Source organism: Salmo trutta, chromosome 18 (assembly GCF_901001165.1).
Source record: "Salmo trutta chromosome 18, fSalTru1.1, whole genome shotgun sequence".
Classification (NCBI taxonomy): Eukaryota; Metazoa; Chordata; class Actinopteri; order Salmoniformes; family Salmonidae; genus Salmo; species Salmo trutta.
This window is the reverse complement of record NC_042974.1, coordinates 8,458,580-8,475,953: the sequence shown is the minus strand read 5'-3', so window position 1 is coordinate 8,475,953 and position 17,374 is coordinate 8,458,580. Positions and strand designations below refer to the sequence as shown.

General features: G+C 44.1%; 1 protein-coding gene across 21 annotated transcripts in view; it reads right to left on the bottom strand.

Moving 5' to 3' along the window:
- The window catches only part of LOC115152808 (neurexin-1a), a 758,004-nt gene that overhangs the window by 300,709 nt on the left and 439,921 nt on the right, over positions 1 to 17,374 (bottom strand). For 4 of the 21 annotated variants that reach the window (XM_029697637.1, XM_029697641.1, XM_029697638.1 and 1 more), the window contains exon 1: positions 13,562 to 15,091. The exons of the other annotated variants lie outside the window; for them this stretch is intronic. In XM_029697637.1, coding sequence (XP_029553497.1) covers positions 13,562 to 13,856 — 295 coding nt within the window. In that variant the 5' untranslated portion in view covers positions 13,857 to 15,091. Of the gene's footprint in view, positions 1 to 13,561; positions 15,092 to 17,374 lie in introns of those variants that run through there. 21 annotated transcript variants of the gene reach the window in all.

Below are 17,374 nucleotides of genomic sequence, written 5' to 3'. Positions count from 1 at the left end.
AGGTGGGTGTCTAAATAGCTAGCCCTGTGATGCCGGGCTATGTACTTAGATTATTGCAAAATGTGCTTCATCCGAAAAGCTATTTTAAAATCGGACATATCGAGTGCATAGAGGAGTAATGTATCTATAATTCTTAAAATAATTGTTATGCTTTTTGTGAACGTTTATCGTGAGTAATTTAGCAAACTGTTAGTAAATTCCCCGGAAGTTTGCGGGGGTTATGCTAGTTCTGAACGTCACATGCTAATGTAAAAAGCTTTTTTTTTTATATAAATATGAACTTGATTGAACAGACATGCATGTATTGTATAACACAATGTCCTAGGTGTGTCATCTGTTGAAGATCATAAAAGGTTAGTGCTGCATTTAGCTGTGGTTTGGGTTTATGTGACATGATATGCTAGCTTGAAAAATGGGTGTCTGATTATTTCTGGCTGGGCACTCTGCTGACATAATCTAATGTTTTGCTTTCGTTGTAAAGCCTTTTTGAAATCGGACAGTGGGGTTAGATTAACGAGATTCTTGTCTTTAAATAGCTGTAAAATAGTCATATGTTTGAGAAATTGAAGTAATAGTATTTCTAACGATTCAAAAATCGCGCCACTGGATTTCAGTGGCTGTTACGTAGGTGGGACGAGTTCGTCCCACATGCGCCAGAGAGGTTAAAAACACTCACAAAATGTGAGTTTGCTATTCACAAGAAGTGTTGCCTGATGTGAACCATTCCTCGAACAAAAGCGATCTCAGAAGACCTAAGATTAAGAATGGTTGCCTTGCATAAAGCTGGAAAGGGTTACAAAGGTATCTCTAAAAGTCAGTCCACGGTAAGACAAATTGTCTATAAATGGAGAAATTTCAGCACTGTTGCTATTCTTCCTAGGAGTGGCCGTCCTGCAAAGATGACTGCAAGAGCACAGCACAGAATTCTCAATGAGGTTAAGAAGAATCCTAGAGTGTCAGCTAAAGCCTTACAGAAATCTTTGGAAGATGCTAACATGTCTGTTGACGAGTCTACAATACGTAAGACACTGAACAAGAATGGTGTTCATGGGAAGACACCATGGAAGAAGCCACTGCTGTCCCCCAAAAAACAGTGCTGCACATCTGAAGTTCGATAAAGAGCACCTGGATGTTCCACAGCGCTACTGGCAAAAAAGTCTGTGGACAAATTAAACAAAAGTTTTTGTTGTTTGGAAGGAACACACAACACTATGTGTGGAGAAAAAAAGGCGCAGCACACCAACATCAAAACCTCATCCCATCTGACTTCTTTCTCTCCATATCTCCGGAATCCTATCGCAAGCTCTGAACCTTTTCACCTGGATCATCGCAGCTAGCTAGCTGCTATCCGAGTGGCTTCTCCTGGCTAACGTCTCTGTCCCGAAGCAAGCACCAATTAGCCTGGAGCTAGCCTATGCTAGGCCCATCTCCCGGCTAGCAGAAGAGGTCCATCAGCCACTCCCTGGGCTACAATATCTATTTTGCCAATTGGCCTGGACCCCTTTTATTGCCGATACGGAGCCCCGCCGATCCATCCGACGTAATTCGTCCAAGGGCTTTTTTCAAGAGGCTCCTCCGTCGCGACGTCCCCTGAATGCCCATCTGCTAGCCTGCTAGCCATGGCCCGCTAGCTGTCTAAAGCATACCGGACTGTTAGCTGAAGAGGTCCATCAGCCAATTTCTTGGGCTACTATACCTATTTTGCCAATTGGCCTGGACCATTTTACTACATGGACCCATGCTGATCCATTACGACTGGTCTGCCGACTTAACCGCACGAGGGGGCTACAACAGACTTCTTCCGTCGCGACGTCCCTTTAAAGCCCTTCTGCTAGAATGCTAGCCCTGTCCCGCTAGCTGTCTGAATCGTTGTGTCTCCAGCCCGCCTAGCTACTCACTGGACCTTAAGATCACTCAGCTACGCATGCCTCTCCCTAATGTCAATATGCCTTGTCCACTGCTGTTTTGGTTAGTGATTATTGTCTTATTTCATTGTAGAAGCTCCAGCCGTGCTCAGTATGCCTTACTTAACCCTGATGTTCCACCTCCTACACATGCGGTGAACTCACCTGTTTTAAATGATGTCTCTAGAGACAATACCTCTCTCATCGTCAGTCAATGCCTAGGTTTACCTCCACTCTATTCACATCCTACCATACCTTTGTCTGTACGTCATGCTTTGAATCTATTTTACCATGCCCAGAAACCTGCTCCTTTTACTCTCTGTTCCGAACGTACTAGACAACCAGTTCTTATAGCCTTTAGCCGAACCCTCATCCTACTTTTCCTCTGTTCCTCTGGTGATGTAGAGGTTAATCCAGGACCTGCAGTGCTTAACTCCACTCGCATTCCCCAGGCACTCTCATTTGTTAACTTCTGTAATATTAAAAGCCTTGGTTTCATGCATGTTAACATTAGAAGCCTCCTCCCTAAGTTTGTTTTATTCACTGCTTTAGCACACTCTGCCAACCCAGATGTCCTAGCCGTGTCTGAATCCTGGCTTATGAAGATCACCAAAAACCCTGAAATGTTCATCCCTAACTATAAGATTTTCTGACAAGTTTGAACTGCCAAAGGGGGCGGAGTTGCAATTTACTGCAGAGTTATGTCTTACTATCCAGGTCTGTGCCCAAACATTTTGAGCTTCTACTTTTAAAAATCCACCTTTCCAGAAACAAGTCTCTCACCGTTGCCGCTTGATATAGACCACCTTCTGCCCCCAGCTGTGCCCTAGACACCATATGTGATTTGATTGCCCCCCATCTATCTTCAGAGCTCGTGCTGTTAGGTGACCTAAACTGGGACATGATTAACACCCTGGCCATCCTACAATCTAAGCTTGATGCCCTCAATCTCACACATATTATCAATGAACCTACCAGGTACAACCCCAATACCTTAAACACGGGCATCCTCATAGATATCAACCTAACAAACCTGTCCTCCAAATACACCTATGCTGTCTTCAACCAGGATCTCAGTGATCACTGCCTCATTGCCTGCATCCGTAATGGGTCTGCGGTCAAACAACCACCCCTCATCGCTGTCAAACGCTCCCTAAAACACTTCAGCGAGCAGGCCTTTCTAATCGACCTGGCCCAGGTATACTGGAAGGATATTGACCTCATTCCATCAGTAGAGGATGTCTGGTTATTCTTTAAAAGTGCTTTCCTCACCGTCTTTTTAGTGTTGTCTTTATTTCTTTACTTACCTATTGTTCACCTCATACCTTTTTTGCACTATTGGTTAGAGCCTGTAAGTAACCATTTCACTGTAAGGTCTACACCTGTTGTATTCGGCGCACGTGAAAAATAAACTTTGATTTGATTTGATTAGAAGATGCCTGGTTATTCTTTAAAAGTGCTTTCCTCACAATCTTAAAAAAGCATGCCCATTCAAAAATTGTAGAACCAGGAACAGATATAGCCCGTGGTTCACTCCAGACCTGACTGCCCTTGACCAGCACAAAAACATCCTGTGGCTTTCTGCATCAGCATCGACTAGCCCCCGCGATATGAAACTTTTCAGGGAAGTTAGGAACCAATATACACAGGAAAGGCTAGCTTTTCAAACAGAAATTTGCATCCTGTAGCACAAACTCCAAAATGGTCTGGGACACTGTAAAGTCCATGGAGAATAAGAGCACCTCCTCCCAGCTGCCCACTGCACTGAGGCTAGGAAACACTGTCACCACCGATAAATCCATGATAATTGAGAATTTCAATTAGCATTTTTCTACGGCTGGCCATCCTTTCCACCTGGCTACCCCTACCCCAGTCAACAGCCCTGCACCCACCACAGCAATTGCCCAAGCCTCCCCCATTTTTCCTTCACCCAAATCTAGATAGCTGATGTTCTGAAAGAGCAGCAAAGTCTGGACCCCTACAAATCAGCAGGGCTAGACAAACTGGACCTTCTCTTTCTAAAATTATACGCCAAAATAATTGCAACCCCTATTACTAGCCTGTTCAACCTCTCTTTCGTTTCTTCTGAGATCCCCAAAGATTTGAAAGCTGCCGCGGTCATCCCCCTCTTTAAAGGGGGAGACACTCTAGACCCAAACTGCTTTCTAAGGTCTTCGAAAGCATAGTTAAACAGATCACCGACCATTTCGAATCCCACCGTACCTTCTCCGCTATGCAATCTGGTTTCCAAGCTGGTCATGGGTGCACCTCAGCCACGCTCAAGATCCTAAACGATATCATAACTGCCATCGATAAAAGACAGTACTGTGCAGCCGTCTTCATCGAACTGGCCAAGGCTTTTGACTTTTTTTTATTTTTTTATTTCACCTTTATTTAACCAGGTAGGCAAGTTGAGAACAAGTTCTCATTTACAATTGCGACCTGGCCAAGATAAAGCAAAGCAGTTCGACAACATACAAAAACACAGAGTTACACATGGAGTAAAACAACATACAATCAATGAAGTAGTAGAAAAAAATATATATAAAAAAAAAATAAGACTATATACAATGTGAGCAAATGATGTGAGATAAGGGAGGTAAAGGCAAAAAAAGGCCATGGTGGCAGAGTAAATAAAGTATAGCAAGTAAAACACTGGAATGGTAGATTTGTAGTTTGAAGAAAGTTCAAAGTTAAAATATAAATAATATGGTGCAAAGGAACAAAATAAATAAAATAAATAAATAGAGGTAGTAGTTTGGGCTAAATTATAGATGGGCTATGTACAGGTGCAGTGATCTGGGAGCTGCTCTGATAGCTGGTGCTTAAAGCTAGTGAGGGAGATAAGTGTTTCCAGCTTCAGAGATTTTTGTAGTTCGTTCCAGTCATTGGCAGCAGAGAACTGGAAGGAGAGACGACCAAAGGAGGAGTTGGCTTTAGGGGTGACCAGAGAGATATACCTGCTGGAGCGCGTGCTAAAGGTGGGTACTGCTATGGTGACTCTGTCAATCACCGCATTCTTATCGGCAGACTCAATAGCATTGGTTTCTCAAATGACTGCCTCGTCTGGTTCACCAACCACCTCTCAGATAGAGTTCAGTGTGTCAAATCGGATTGGAGGGCCTGTTGTCAGGACCTCTAGCAGTCTCAATGGGGGTGCCACATGGTTTAATTCCTGGGCCGACTCTTTTCTCTGTATATATCAATGATGTCGCTCTTGCTGCTGATGATTCTCTGATCCACCTTTACGCAGACGACATCATTCTGTATACTTCTGGCCCTTCTTTGGACACTGTGTTAACAAACCTCCAGACAAGTTTCAATGTCATACAACTCTCCTTCTGTGGACTCCAACTGCTCTTAAATGCAAGTAAAACTAAATGCATGCTCTTCAACCGATCGCTGCCCGCACCGGCCCGCCCGTCCAACATCACAACTCTAGACGGTTCTGACTTAGAATATGTGGACAACTACAAACACCTAGATGTCTGGTTAGACTGTAACCTCTCCTTCCAGACTCACATTAAGCATCTCCAATCCAAAATTAAATCAAGAATCGGCTTCCTATTTCGCAACAAAGCATCCTTCACTCATGCTGCCAAACGTACCCTCGTAAAACTGACTATCCTACCGATCCTTGACTTCGGCAATGTAATTGACAAAATAGCCTCTAACACTCTACTCAGAAAATTGGATGCAGTCTATCACAGTGCCATCCGTTTTGTCACCAAAGCCCAACTCCTCTTCCTCCCATCTCCCCCTCTACCTCTCCTCCTCTTTCTCCCATCCTGCTTTACCTCTCCTCCACCTCCTCTTCCTCCTCTTCCTCCCGTTTCCCCCTCTACCTCTCATCCACCTCCTATTCCTCCCATGTACCCCTCTACCTTTCCTCTGCCTCCTCTTCTTGCCATCTCCCCCTACTTCTCATCCACCTCCTCCTCCCATCTCTCCCTCTCTAACCTCTCCCTCTCTACCTCTCCTATACCTCCTCTTGCTCCCATGTCCCCCTATTCCTCCCATCTCTCCCTCTCTAACCTCTCCCTCTCTATCTCTCCTATACCCCCTCTTGCTCCCATGTCCCCCGTCTAACTCTCATCCAACTCCTCTTCCTCCAATCTCCCCCTCTACCTCTCCTCCTCTTTCTCCCATCTCCTGCTTTACCTCTCCTCCACCTCCTCTTCCTCTCATGTCCCCCTCTACCTCTCCTCCACCTCCAACCTTCCCATCAACCTCTCCACCATCTTCTTTTCCTCCCATCTCCCCCTCAACCTCTCCTCGAAACTCATCTTCCTCCTCCTCTACCTCTCCTCCAACTCCTCCTCCCATCTCCCCCTCTACGTCTGTTCCACCTCCTCTTCCTCCCACCTCCCCCTCTACCTCGCCTCCACCTCCTCTTCCTGCCATCTCCCCCTCTACCTCTCCTCCACCGACACTTTATCCCTTCTCTCTCTAACTCTCATCCACCTCCTCCTCCCATCTTCCCCTCAACCTCTCCTCCACCTTCTCCCATCTCCCCTCTACCTCTCCTCCTCCTCCTCCTCTTCCTCCCATCTCCCCCTCTATCTCTCCTCCACCTCCTCCTCCCATCTTCCCCTCAACCACTCCTCCAACTCCTCTTCTTCCCCATCCTCCCATCCTCCCTTCTACCCTTACCTCTCCTCCATCTCCTCCCATCTCCCCCTCTACCTCTCCTCCTTCTCCTCCTCTTCCTCCCATCTACCCCTCAACCTCTCTTGCACCACCTCCTACTCCTTCTTCCCATCCTCAACCTCATCAGCCTAAAACCTCACCATCTCCCCACCAAATTTATCCACATGATTCTACAAACTCGCCCTCCATCTCCTGTTTCTCCATCCTGTTCTCAGACCTGCTTCTTCTCTCCCTCTCTCTCCTTTCCATTAGACCTCCTTCTCCTCTCTCTCTTCCTCCTTACCACTGCTCTCCTTTCCATCCCTCCAGCTAACCAAGCTGACTGAATCCAGGACACATTCATATTCAACATCAATGGCACTCTGAAAATGTGTCACCTCTCCAAACTGTCAGCTCAACCTACATACGGTATCCACACACACACACACACACACACACACACACACACACACACACACACACACACACACACACAGAGAGAGAGAGAGAGAGCGAGAGACACACATTTCTCTCAGATTACACAGACCCACAAAGAATTTGAAAACAAATCCAATTTTGATAAACTCCCATGTGAAATACCACAGTGTGCCATCACAGCAGCAAGATTTATTACCTGTTGCCGCAAGAAAAGGGCAACCAGTGAAGAACAAACACCATTGTAAATACAACCCACATTTATGTTGATTTATTTTCCCTTTTGAACTTTAACTATTTGCACATTGCTACAACACTGTACAAAGACATAGCATGACATTATAAATGTATGTATTACTTTGTAACTTTTGTGAGTGGAATGTTTACTGTTCATTTTTATTGTTTATTTCACTTTTGTTAATTATCTACTTAATTTGCTTTGACAATGTAAACATATGTTTCCTATGCCAACAAAGCCCTTTCAATTGAATGTGTTAAATTATAGCGATTGAATAGAAGGGAAAAATCAACTTGGAGCTCTATGTGTTCTCTGTAAAATAATGCAACTCCGAAGGTCCGTTTCGCTAGCGTGTCGTGGAACACACTTTCCACGTTGTTCACTCTTTTCCATAGAACACATAGCCCTGAGTTGATTATCCCTTATATACAGTATTAATCTACTATTTATATACAGTTGAAGTCGGAATTTTACATATACCTTAGCTAAATACATTTAAACTCAGTTTTTCACAATTCCTGATTTTTTATCCTAGTAAAAATTCCCTGTTTTAGGTCAGTTAGGATCCCCACTTTATTTTAAGAATGTGAAATGTCAGAATAATAGTAGAGAGAATAATTTATTTCAGCTTTCATTTCTTTCATCACATTTCCAGTCGGTCAGACGTTTACATACAATCAATTAGTATTTGGTAGCATTGCCTTTAATTCTTTAGCTTTGGTCATATGTTTCAGGTAGCCTTCCACAAGCTTCCCACAATAAGTTGGGAAAATGTTGGCCCATTCCTCCTGACAGGGCTGGTGTAACTGAGTCAGGATTGTAGGCCTCCTTGCTCGCACATACTTTTTCAGTTCTGCCCACAAATGTTCTATAGGATTGAGGTCAGGGCTTTGTGATGGCCACTCCAATACTCTGACTTTGTTGTCCTTAAGCCATTTTGCCACAACTTTGGAAATATGCTTGGGGTCATTGTTCATTTGGAAGACCCATTTGGGACCAAGCTTTAACTTCCGGACTGATGTCTTGAGATGTTGCTTCAATATATCCACATAATTTTCCTTCCAAATGACGCCATCTATTTTGTGAAGTGCACCAGTCCCTCCTTCAGCAAAGCACCCCCACAACATGATGCTGCCACCCCCGTGCTTCATGGTTGGGATGGTGTTCTTCGGCTTGCAAGCCTCCCCCTTTTTCCTCCAAACATAACGATGGTCATTATGGCCAAACAGTTCTATTTTTGTTTCATCAGACTAGAGAACATTTCTCCAAAAAGTGTGATCTTTGTCCCCATGTGCAATTGTAAACCGTAGTCTGTTTTTTTATGGCGGTTTTGGAGCAGTGGCTTCTTCCTTGCTGAGCGGCCTTTCAGGTTATGTCAATATAGGACTCTTTTTACTGTGGATATAGAGACTTTTGTACCTGTTTCCTCCAGCAGCTTCACAAGGTCCATTGCTGTTGTTCTGGGATTGATTTGCACTTTTCGCACCAAAGTACGTTCATCTCTAGGAGACAGAACGTGTCTCCTTCCTGAGCGGTGTGAAAGCCGTGTGGTCCCATGGTGTTTATAGTTGCATACTATTGTTTGTACAGATGAATGTAGTACCTTCAGGCATTTGGAAATTGCTCCCAAGGATGAACCAGACTTGTGGAGGTCTACAATGTTCTTTTGATTTTCCCATGATGTCAAGCAATGAGGCACTGAGTTTGAAGCTAGGTCTTGAAAAACATCCACAGATACACTTCCAATTGACTAAAATTATGTCAATTAGCCTATCAGAAGCTTCTAAAGCCATGAAGTCATTTTCTTGAATTTTCCAAGCTGTTTAAAGGCACAGTCAACTTAGTGTATGTATACTTCTGACCCACTGGAATTTTGATACAGTAAATTATAAGTGAAATAATCTGTCTGTAAACAATTGTTGGAAAAATGTATTGTGTCATGCATAAAGTAGATGTTCTAACCGACTTGCCAAAACTATAACTTGTTAACAAGAAATTTGTGGAGTGGTTGAAAAACTAGTTTTAATGACTCTAACCTAAGTGTATATAAACTTCCAACTTCAACTGTATACTGAGGAGGATAATGCAATGACTACACACTAAACCCTGGGCAACTAAGGATTATGTCACTGTGTGGAGTAGACTGTTGCTGGATTGTATCAGATGGAGAGAATACTGGGTGAGTTCAGAAATTTGCTGAGTGTGCCAGAGTGCAGAATAACTGATGACTTTACAAACGCTCAACATGCTTTGAATATAGCCGGTGTCAGTAACTGTCATCAAAAAGCGTAATTAAATTGTTTTCAGCAGCACAGTCAGTCACCAACAATTTTGATAACATATAAGGAGGCTAACCAGCTCTGCTACTGCGAGTAAAATGTTCAGAGTGAGGTGTTCCCGCCAACCCCGCTTTTACGCTTCTGCTACTGCACTGTTTATCTTATACGCACTTTAACCATACCTACATGTACATACTACCTCAATTAGCCTGACTAACCGGTGCCTGTATATAGCCTTGCTAATGTTATAGCCTCGCTACTGTATATAGCCTCGCATCTGTTATTATTCAATGTCTTTTTACTGTTGTTTTTTATTTCCTTACTTATCTATTGCTTACCTAATACCTATTTTATACTTAAAAATTGCACTGTTGGTTAGGGCCTGTAAGTAAATCAGCAGGGCTAGACAATCTGGACCCTCTCTAAAATGTTTTGCCAAAATTGTTGCAACCCCTACTACTAGCCTCTTCAACCTCTCTTTCGTATCTTCTGAGATCCCTAAAGATTGGAAAGATGCCACGGTCATCCCCCTCTTCAAAGGGGGATGACCGTGACCCAAACTGCTACAGACCTATATCTATCCTACCCTGCCTTTCTAAGGTCTTCAAGGGCCAAATTAACAAACAGATCACTGACCATTTTGAATCCCACCATACCTTCTCCGCTATGCAATCTGGTTTCCGAGCTGGTCATGGGTGCACCTCAGCCCTGCTCAAGGTCCTAAACGATATCATAACCTCCATAGATAAGAGACAATACTGTGCAGCTGTATTCATAGACCTTGCCAAGGCTTTCGACACTGTCAGTCACCACATTCTTATCGGCAGACTCAACAGCCTTGGTTTTTTAAATGACTGCCTCGCCTGGTTCACCAATTACTTCTCAGACAGAGTTCAGTGTGTCAAATCGGAGGGCCTGTTGTCCAGACCTCTGGCAGTCTCTATGGGGGTGCCACAGGGTTCAATTCTCGGGCTGACTCTTTTCTCTGTATACATCAATGATGTCGCTCTTGCTGCTGATCCACCTCTACGCAGACAATACCATTCTGTATACTTCTGGCCCTTCTTTGGACACCCTGTTAATAAACCTCCAGACGAGCATCAATGCTGTACAACTCTCCTTCCGTGGCCTCCAACTGCTCTTAAATGCAAGTAAAACTAAATGCATGCTTTTCAACCGATCGCTGCCCACACCTGCCCGCCCGTCCAGCATCACTACTCTGGACAGTTCTGACTTAGAATATGTGGACATCTACAAATACTTTGGTGTCTAGTCAGACTGCACACTCTCCTTCCAGACGCACATTAAGCATCTTCAATCCAAAATTAAATCTAGAATTGGCTTCCTATTTCGCAACAAAGCCTCCTTCACTCATGCTGCCAAACCCTCGTTTGGCAGCATACCCTCAAAAAACTGACTATCCTACCAATCCTTGACTTCGGCGATGTCATTTACAAAATAGCCTCCAACACTCTACTCAGCAAATTGGATGCAGTCTATCACAGTGCCATCCGTTTTGTCAACAAAGCTCCATATACTACCCACCACTGTGACCTGTATGCTCTCGTTGGCTGGCCCTCGCTTCATATTCGTCGCCAAACCCACTGGCTCCAGGTCATCTATATGTCTTTGCTAGATAAAGCCCTGCATTATCTCAGCTCACTGGTCACTATACCAGCACCCACCCGTAGCATGCGCTCCAGCAGGTAAATTTCACTGGTCACCCACATAGCCAATCCCTCGTTTGGCCACCTCTCCTTCCAGTTCTCTGCTGCCAATGACTGGAACAAATTGCAAAAATCACTGAAGCTGGAGACTCATATCTCCCTCACTAACTTTAAGTACCAGCTGTCAGAGCAGCTCACACATCACTGCGCCTAGCCCATCTGTAAATAGCCCATCCAACTACCTCATCCCCATACAGTTATTCTTTTTTTTGCTCCTTTGCACCCCAGTATCTCTACTTGCACATTGATATTCTGCACATCTATCACTCCAGTGTTTAATTGCTAAATTGTAAATATTTAGCCTTACCTCCCTTGTCTTACCTCATTTGCACACACTGTATATAGACATTTTCCTATTGTGTTATTGACTGTATGTTTGTTTATTCCATGTGTTACTCTGTGTTGTTGTTTGTGTCGCACTGCTTTGCTTTGTCTTGGCCAGGACGCATTCGTAAATGAGAACTTGTTTTCAACTAGGCTACCCGGTTAAATAAAGGTGAAATTAAATTTAAATTAAAAAAGAAACAGTAGTTATTACAGTGAGAGAATACCATGCTATTGTTTGAGGAGAGTGTACAGTTCTGAACTTCAAAATGTATGAATAAACCAATTAGGCACATTTGGGCAGTCTTGATAAAACATTTTGAACAGAAATGCAATGGTTCATTGAATCAGTCTAAAACTTTGCACATACACTGCTGCCATCTAGTGGCCAAAATCTAAATTGTGCCTAACCTGGAATAGTACATTATGGCCTTTATCTTGCATTTCAAAGATGATGGGACAAAACATTTTTTTTTTACCAGATCTAATGCGTTATATTCTCCTTCATTAATTTCACATTTCCACAAATGTCAAAGTGTTTCCTTTCAAACGGTATCAAGAATATGCATATCCTTGCTTCAGCTCCTGAGCTACAGGCAATTTGATTTGGGTATGTCATTTTAGGCGAATATTGAAAAAGGATCCACTCCTTAGGTCACATCAAGGATCATTTTACTATTTGATTTAGATTTTTAAGACCATTTCAAGTATCTCAAAAAAATATAAAAATAATATTTGATGAAAAATTGTTTTAGGTCTTTCTGCTGTTAGCCCATACACACGCATTGATTAACAGATTCACTACATGGAACAACAGGGGGGTATTGTGTGTAGATGGGTGAGAAAAAAAATATTTAATACATTTTGAATGCACGCTGTACCACAAAAAAAATGTGGAATAAGTCAAGGGGTATGAATACTTCTGAAGGCACCAAAAAGGGTTGTAAACTGTAGCAGAACCCTTTATTAGTCCTACAGTTTATAGAACCTTTTTAATGGTTCTTCATAGAACCTTAGGAAAGGGTTCTTTGTAGGACCATGCAGGTTCTATTTAGAACCTTATGAGCATGGTTTTTTTATAGAACCAAAAAGGAGAAACCTCTATGGTGAAAAGAACAATAAAACCCTTTGTGGCATTACGTAGAACCATTTACTTTAGTTCATCATGTCTACTTGAGTGCAATATCTACACACTCTCTATCGGCCACCGGGGGCCAGCAGTGAATGGTTCGCCACGCCACGCCACATACCCTGTAATCCTGTCTAATCTGGCTGTGGCCGCCGCACCACAGAGCATCTGGAGAGAGGGATAGTGCTAATCTGAGACGCTATGGAGGGAGGAAGGGATGGAGGGAGGGAATTATGCCGAGGCAGACAAAAGAGGGATGGAGGGATGGAGTTTAACTACGTCAGAGAGAGATGGAGAGAAAGAGACAAAATAATAAGGGAATAGATGGACAGATGAAGTAGGCTACAGTAAACGATTCAAGGAAACTACAAATATTGTATTGCTGCAAATTAAATCAAGTATGTTTCCAATAGACAAGTAGCTCAGCCCAGAACCTGGATTTGATTATGATGAAAAGAGCTGCAAGGTACCACAATAAAACCATATCCAATCAGCTGCAGTGGCACGTGAAATACAAAAAGCTGAGCACCAAATAAAACCCAAAATATATATTATACATATATAAATATATTGACCAAAAATATAATACATCTTCAATAGACAACTAGTTCATCCCAGTAATTGGGCTGTAAGAAGTAGAAAGAGGCTACAGGGACCCAAATTAAACTCCCCCAAAGAGCTTAGGGAGATGGTGACGGCATGTGTCATTCATTGTGGTTCTGTTTGCCTGAGTTAGTAGAGCTTGCACTGTCAGGATCATGGGTTCGATTCCCGCTGAGGCCACCCATAGGAAAATGTATGGACACACTACTACAAATGGCTTTGGATAAAAGCCCCTGCTAATTGGCATACAGAGCAGAGCGCTGTGTTTATGGTCAGAGTACAAGGATACTTACTGTGGCCTGCTCGTAGCAAGGCGGCAGGCCATCTATGGAAGGCAATAGGCACGGAATGGTGACGCTTGCCCCCATGGTTGAGGTGAATGTGGTGGAGGCCCTCTGCACCTGTGGCCCCCCCTGGTGGCCCCGAGTCAGGACCCGATCCGGCCACACATCCCAGGGCTAGAGCAGTCATCCAGAGAACCAAGCGGACAAGGAAGACAGATGAGGTCAAGTCCCAGCAGAGGGGCTCCTGCCTGGGCCTCGAGGGTGGGGGGGTGGGGGATTGCTGTGTCCTCCAGCCTCCCAACATGATTCCCTGAGAGGCCAGCAAGGCGAGTTGAGTATCAAGATTTGGGACCTTAGTGATGAGCCCGACGGCCCATTGTCCCCTTAGTGCCCTTCCAGCCCAACGCTCTCTCGCCACTCACAAGCCCCAGGACACACACTGCTGACTGACCAACAAATCCACAGAGAATCCACTGCAGAAAAGAGTCAATGAGAAGGAGAAGAGAGTAGAGAGCCTTCTTGCTGTTTTTCTGGTAGTTTAGGAAATCTGCAAGGGTACCAAGGGGACTGTGGGAGAAGTATGATCAATCATTGTGGAAAGAATGAGAGAGGAGGAAAAAATATGCACTCAAGAAATTAGGACACACTCGTCAAACAGGGTCTAAGAAATCCCACACTGCTCCAATTCCCCTAACACACTTCCTCGCTCGCACTCTCTCTCTCCTTTTCACCCACTCTTTCTTCTGCGAAGAAAAGCTCACAGAATCAAATGCATACTTTTCTCCCCTCCAAAAATGAGAATACTCCAGAAAATCCACATCAATTTTTCAGCCTCAGAATCTGAGATAAAAAACACCACATATATAGAGTTTCAACATCTTCTTCTTCATCAAAGCAAATATAACATTCCCTCCTTCCAAGTTTACCCTCCTTTATGTCCCTCCTGTATGTCCTTCCTGTATGTTTTCAGAGGATGTCTAAAGGATTTCGAGTGTATCCGAAGTAACGCTTTCTCATTTGCCTGTGGTGGTGGGCAGCAGCTGCAACGTCGAGAGGATGGCACGATAATGGTTGCACCTGCGACGGGTATCAGGACACGCTCCTAGAGGTTCCCTCTACACTTTCTGCAAGACTCAGTGGAGAATCAACAACGCGGCAGCACCTGAGAGAGAGCGGCTGGTCTGCATTACGGAGCCACTCACACACTCACAGGCTGAGAAACTGCGAGCGAGCACAGTTTCAGCAAGACGTGCGCAAGAGAAGGAGAAGGAGAGAGCGAGAGAGAGAAGGAGGGAGAGAGGGAGTAAGGAGGGGGAGCTCCGACAGCCATCCGTGGAGCAGGAGGGGGAGAGTCTATGCAAATTACCAGGCTCCACAGAGCGAATCAGCGGAGCCAGAGTGCATTGCAGAAGAAGAGCCTACTTGGGCGAAAAATAAGCAAGGGATGTGGGGCTCCGTCTCTCGTTCTCTCTTTCTTTCTATCCACTGCTACACAGACCAACAATCTGATGGGCAGTGAATGGAAGCCAGAGCAACACAAAGCAGGGAAAGATACATCTGTTCAGGCTGGTTTTTGTTCAAGTTATTTCCCTCTCCCCTCTCTCTCTCCCTCTTTATCTCTCTCTCTCTGGGTGGAGTGGTGAAGAGTATCAGAGCGGTCATGTAGAGAAAGACAATAAGATCCTAGCAGTACGGTCCAACAGTCCAACGGTTCCCATCCAGGGGAGATCTATCTTCTCAGCAGCCAATCACAGAGCTCTTTAATGACCCCATCCACACTTATCCACGCTGCAGCTTCAAAGGGGACAAAATAAAAACTAATCTCTTCTCTTTTCTCCTTTACTCTGAGCAAGCACTACAATTTCCAGACCATCTGCAGCCCCATCCAAACATTAGGGAAATGGGATATGACACTGATGGAAGGATGTGGATCACACACATAGCTTGGCAAAAGGTGGAGAGCTGTCCACAGGGAGGGTACTGAAGTCAGCCTTGCTCGCCTGGCTGATAAAAACCCATTCATTCCCTCAGACAGTTCACACAGGGAAATTCAATCCCACACCAGAGATCTAACACAGAGCTAACAGATAACCATTCACTGCCTAACCAGAGAGCTAACACAGAGTTAAAACAAAACCATTAATTCCCTCACCAGAGACCTAACAAAGAGCTAAAACAGATCCATTCATTCCCTCACTAGAGAGCTAACACAGAGCTAATACAGAGCTAACACAGAACCATTCATTCCATCACCAGAGAGCTAACAAAGAGCTAACACAGAGCCATTCATTCCCTCACCAGAGAGTTAACACAGACTAAATCAGATCCATTCATTCCCTCACCAGAGACCTAACAAAGAGCTACCACAGAGTCATTCAATCCCTCACCAGAGAGCTAACACAGAGCTAACACAGAGCTAACACAGATCCATTCATTCCCTCACCAGAGAGCTAACACAGAGCTAATACAGAGCTAACACAGAACCATTCATTCCATCACCAGAGAGCTAACACAGAGCCATTCATTCCCTCACCAGAGAGCTAACAAAGAGCTAACACAGAGCCATTAATTTCCTTACCAGAGAGTTAACACAGACTTAAACAGATCCGTTCATTCCCTCAACAGAGAGCTAATACAGACCTAACAGAGAACCATTCATTCCATCACCAGAGAGCTAACACAGAGCTAACAAATAACCCTTAATTCCCTCACCAGAGAACTAACATAATGCTAACACAGATCTATTCATTCCCCCAACAGAGAGCTAACACAGAGCTAACACATATCCATTCATTCCCTCACCAGAGAGCTAACACAGAGCTAACACAGAGCTAACACAGAACCATGCATTCCCTCACAAAAGAGCTAACACAAAGCTAACACAGATCTTTTCATTCCCTCACCAGAGAGCTAACACAGATTTAATACAGAGCTAACACAGAACCATTCATTCCCTCACCAGAGAGTTAACACAGAGCTAACACAGAACCATTAATTCCCTCACCAGAGAGCTAACACAGAGCCATTAATTTCCTCACCAAAGAGCTAACACAGAGCCATTAATTTCCTCACTAGAGAGCTAACACAGAGCTAACAAAGAAACACTAATTACCTCACCAGATAGCTAATGCATAGCTAACACAGAGCTAACAGAGAGCTAACACATCAGAGAGAAATTCTGAGAGTTATAACAGCACTGTGCAGCACAGCACAGAGAGGAGTGTAATACTGAGAGTGGAATGGAGTGGATGAGGGTTAAGGAGGTACAGAGAACATGTAGACATAAAGCTCTGACTGATGATAGCCACCACACAACAGAACCATGGCTCTGTACACAGTGCTGCTCTGTGATGTTCAATGATGCAGTGTCTATGCTTAGAGTGTCTTGCTCAGTGCTCAGCACTTCTCAGTGCTCAGTGTGTCCAGGACTAAAAAATTAAACAGGCTAAAGGCTCAGATCTGTGCTCAGTTGGTACAGCATTAAATAACTAAACAGGCTAAAGGCTCAGATCTGTGTTCAGTTGGTCCAGCATTAAATAACTAAACAGGCTAAAGGCTCAGCTCTGTGCTCAGTTGGTCCAGCATTAAATAACTAAACAGGCTAAAGGCTCAGCTCTGTGCTCAGTTGGTCCAGCATTAAATAACTAAACAGGCTAAAGGCTCAGATCTGTGCTCAGTTGGTCCAGCATTAAATAACTAAACAGGCTAAAGGCTCAGATCTGTGCTCAGTTGGTCCAGCATTTAATAACTAAACAGGCTAAAGGCTCAGCTCAATGTTCCACATTCAGTCCTTGGGACCCTATACTAATGCTTTGTGATGCT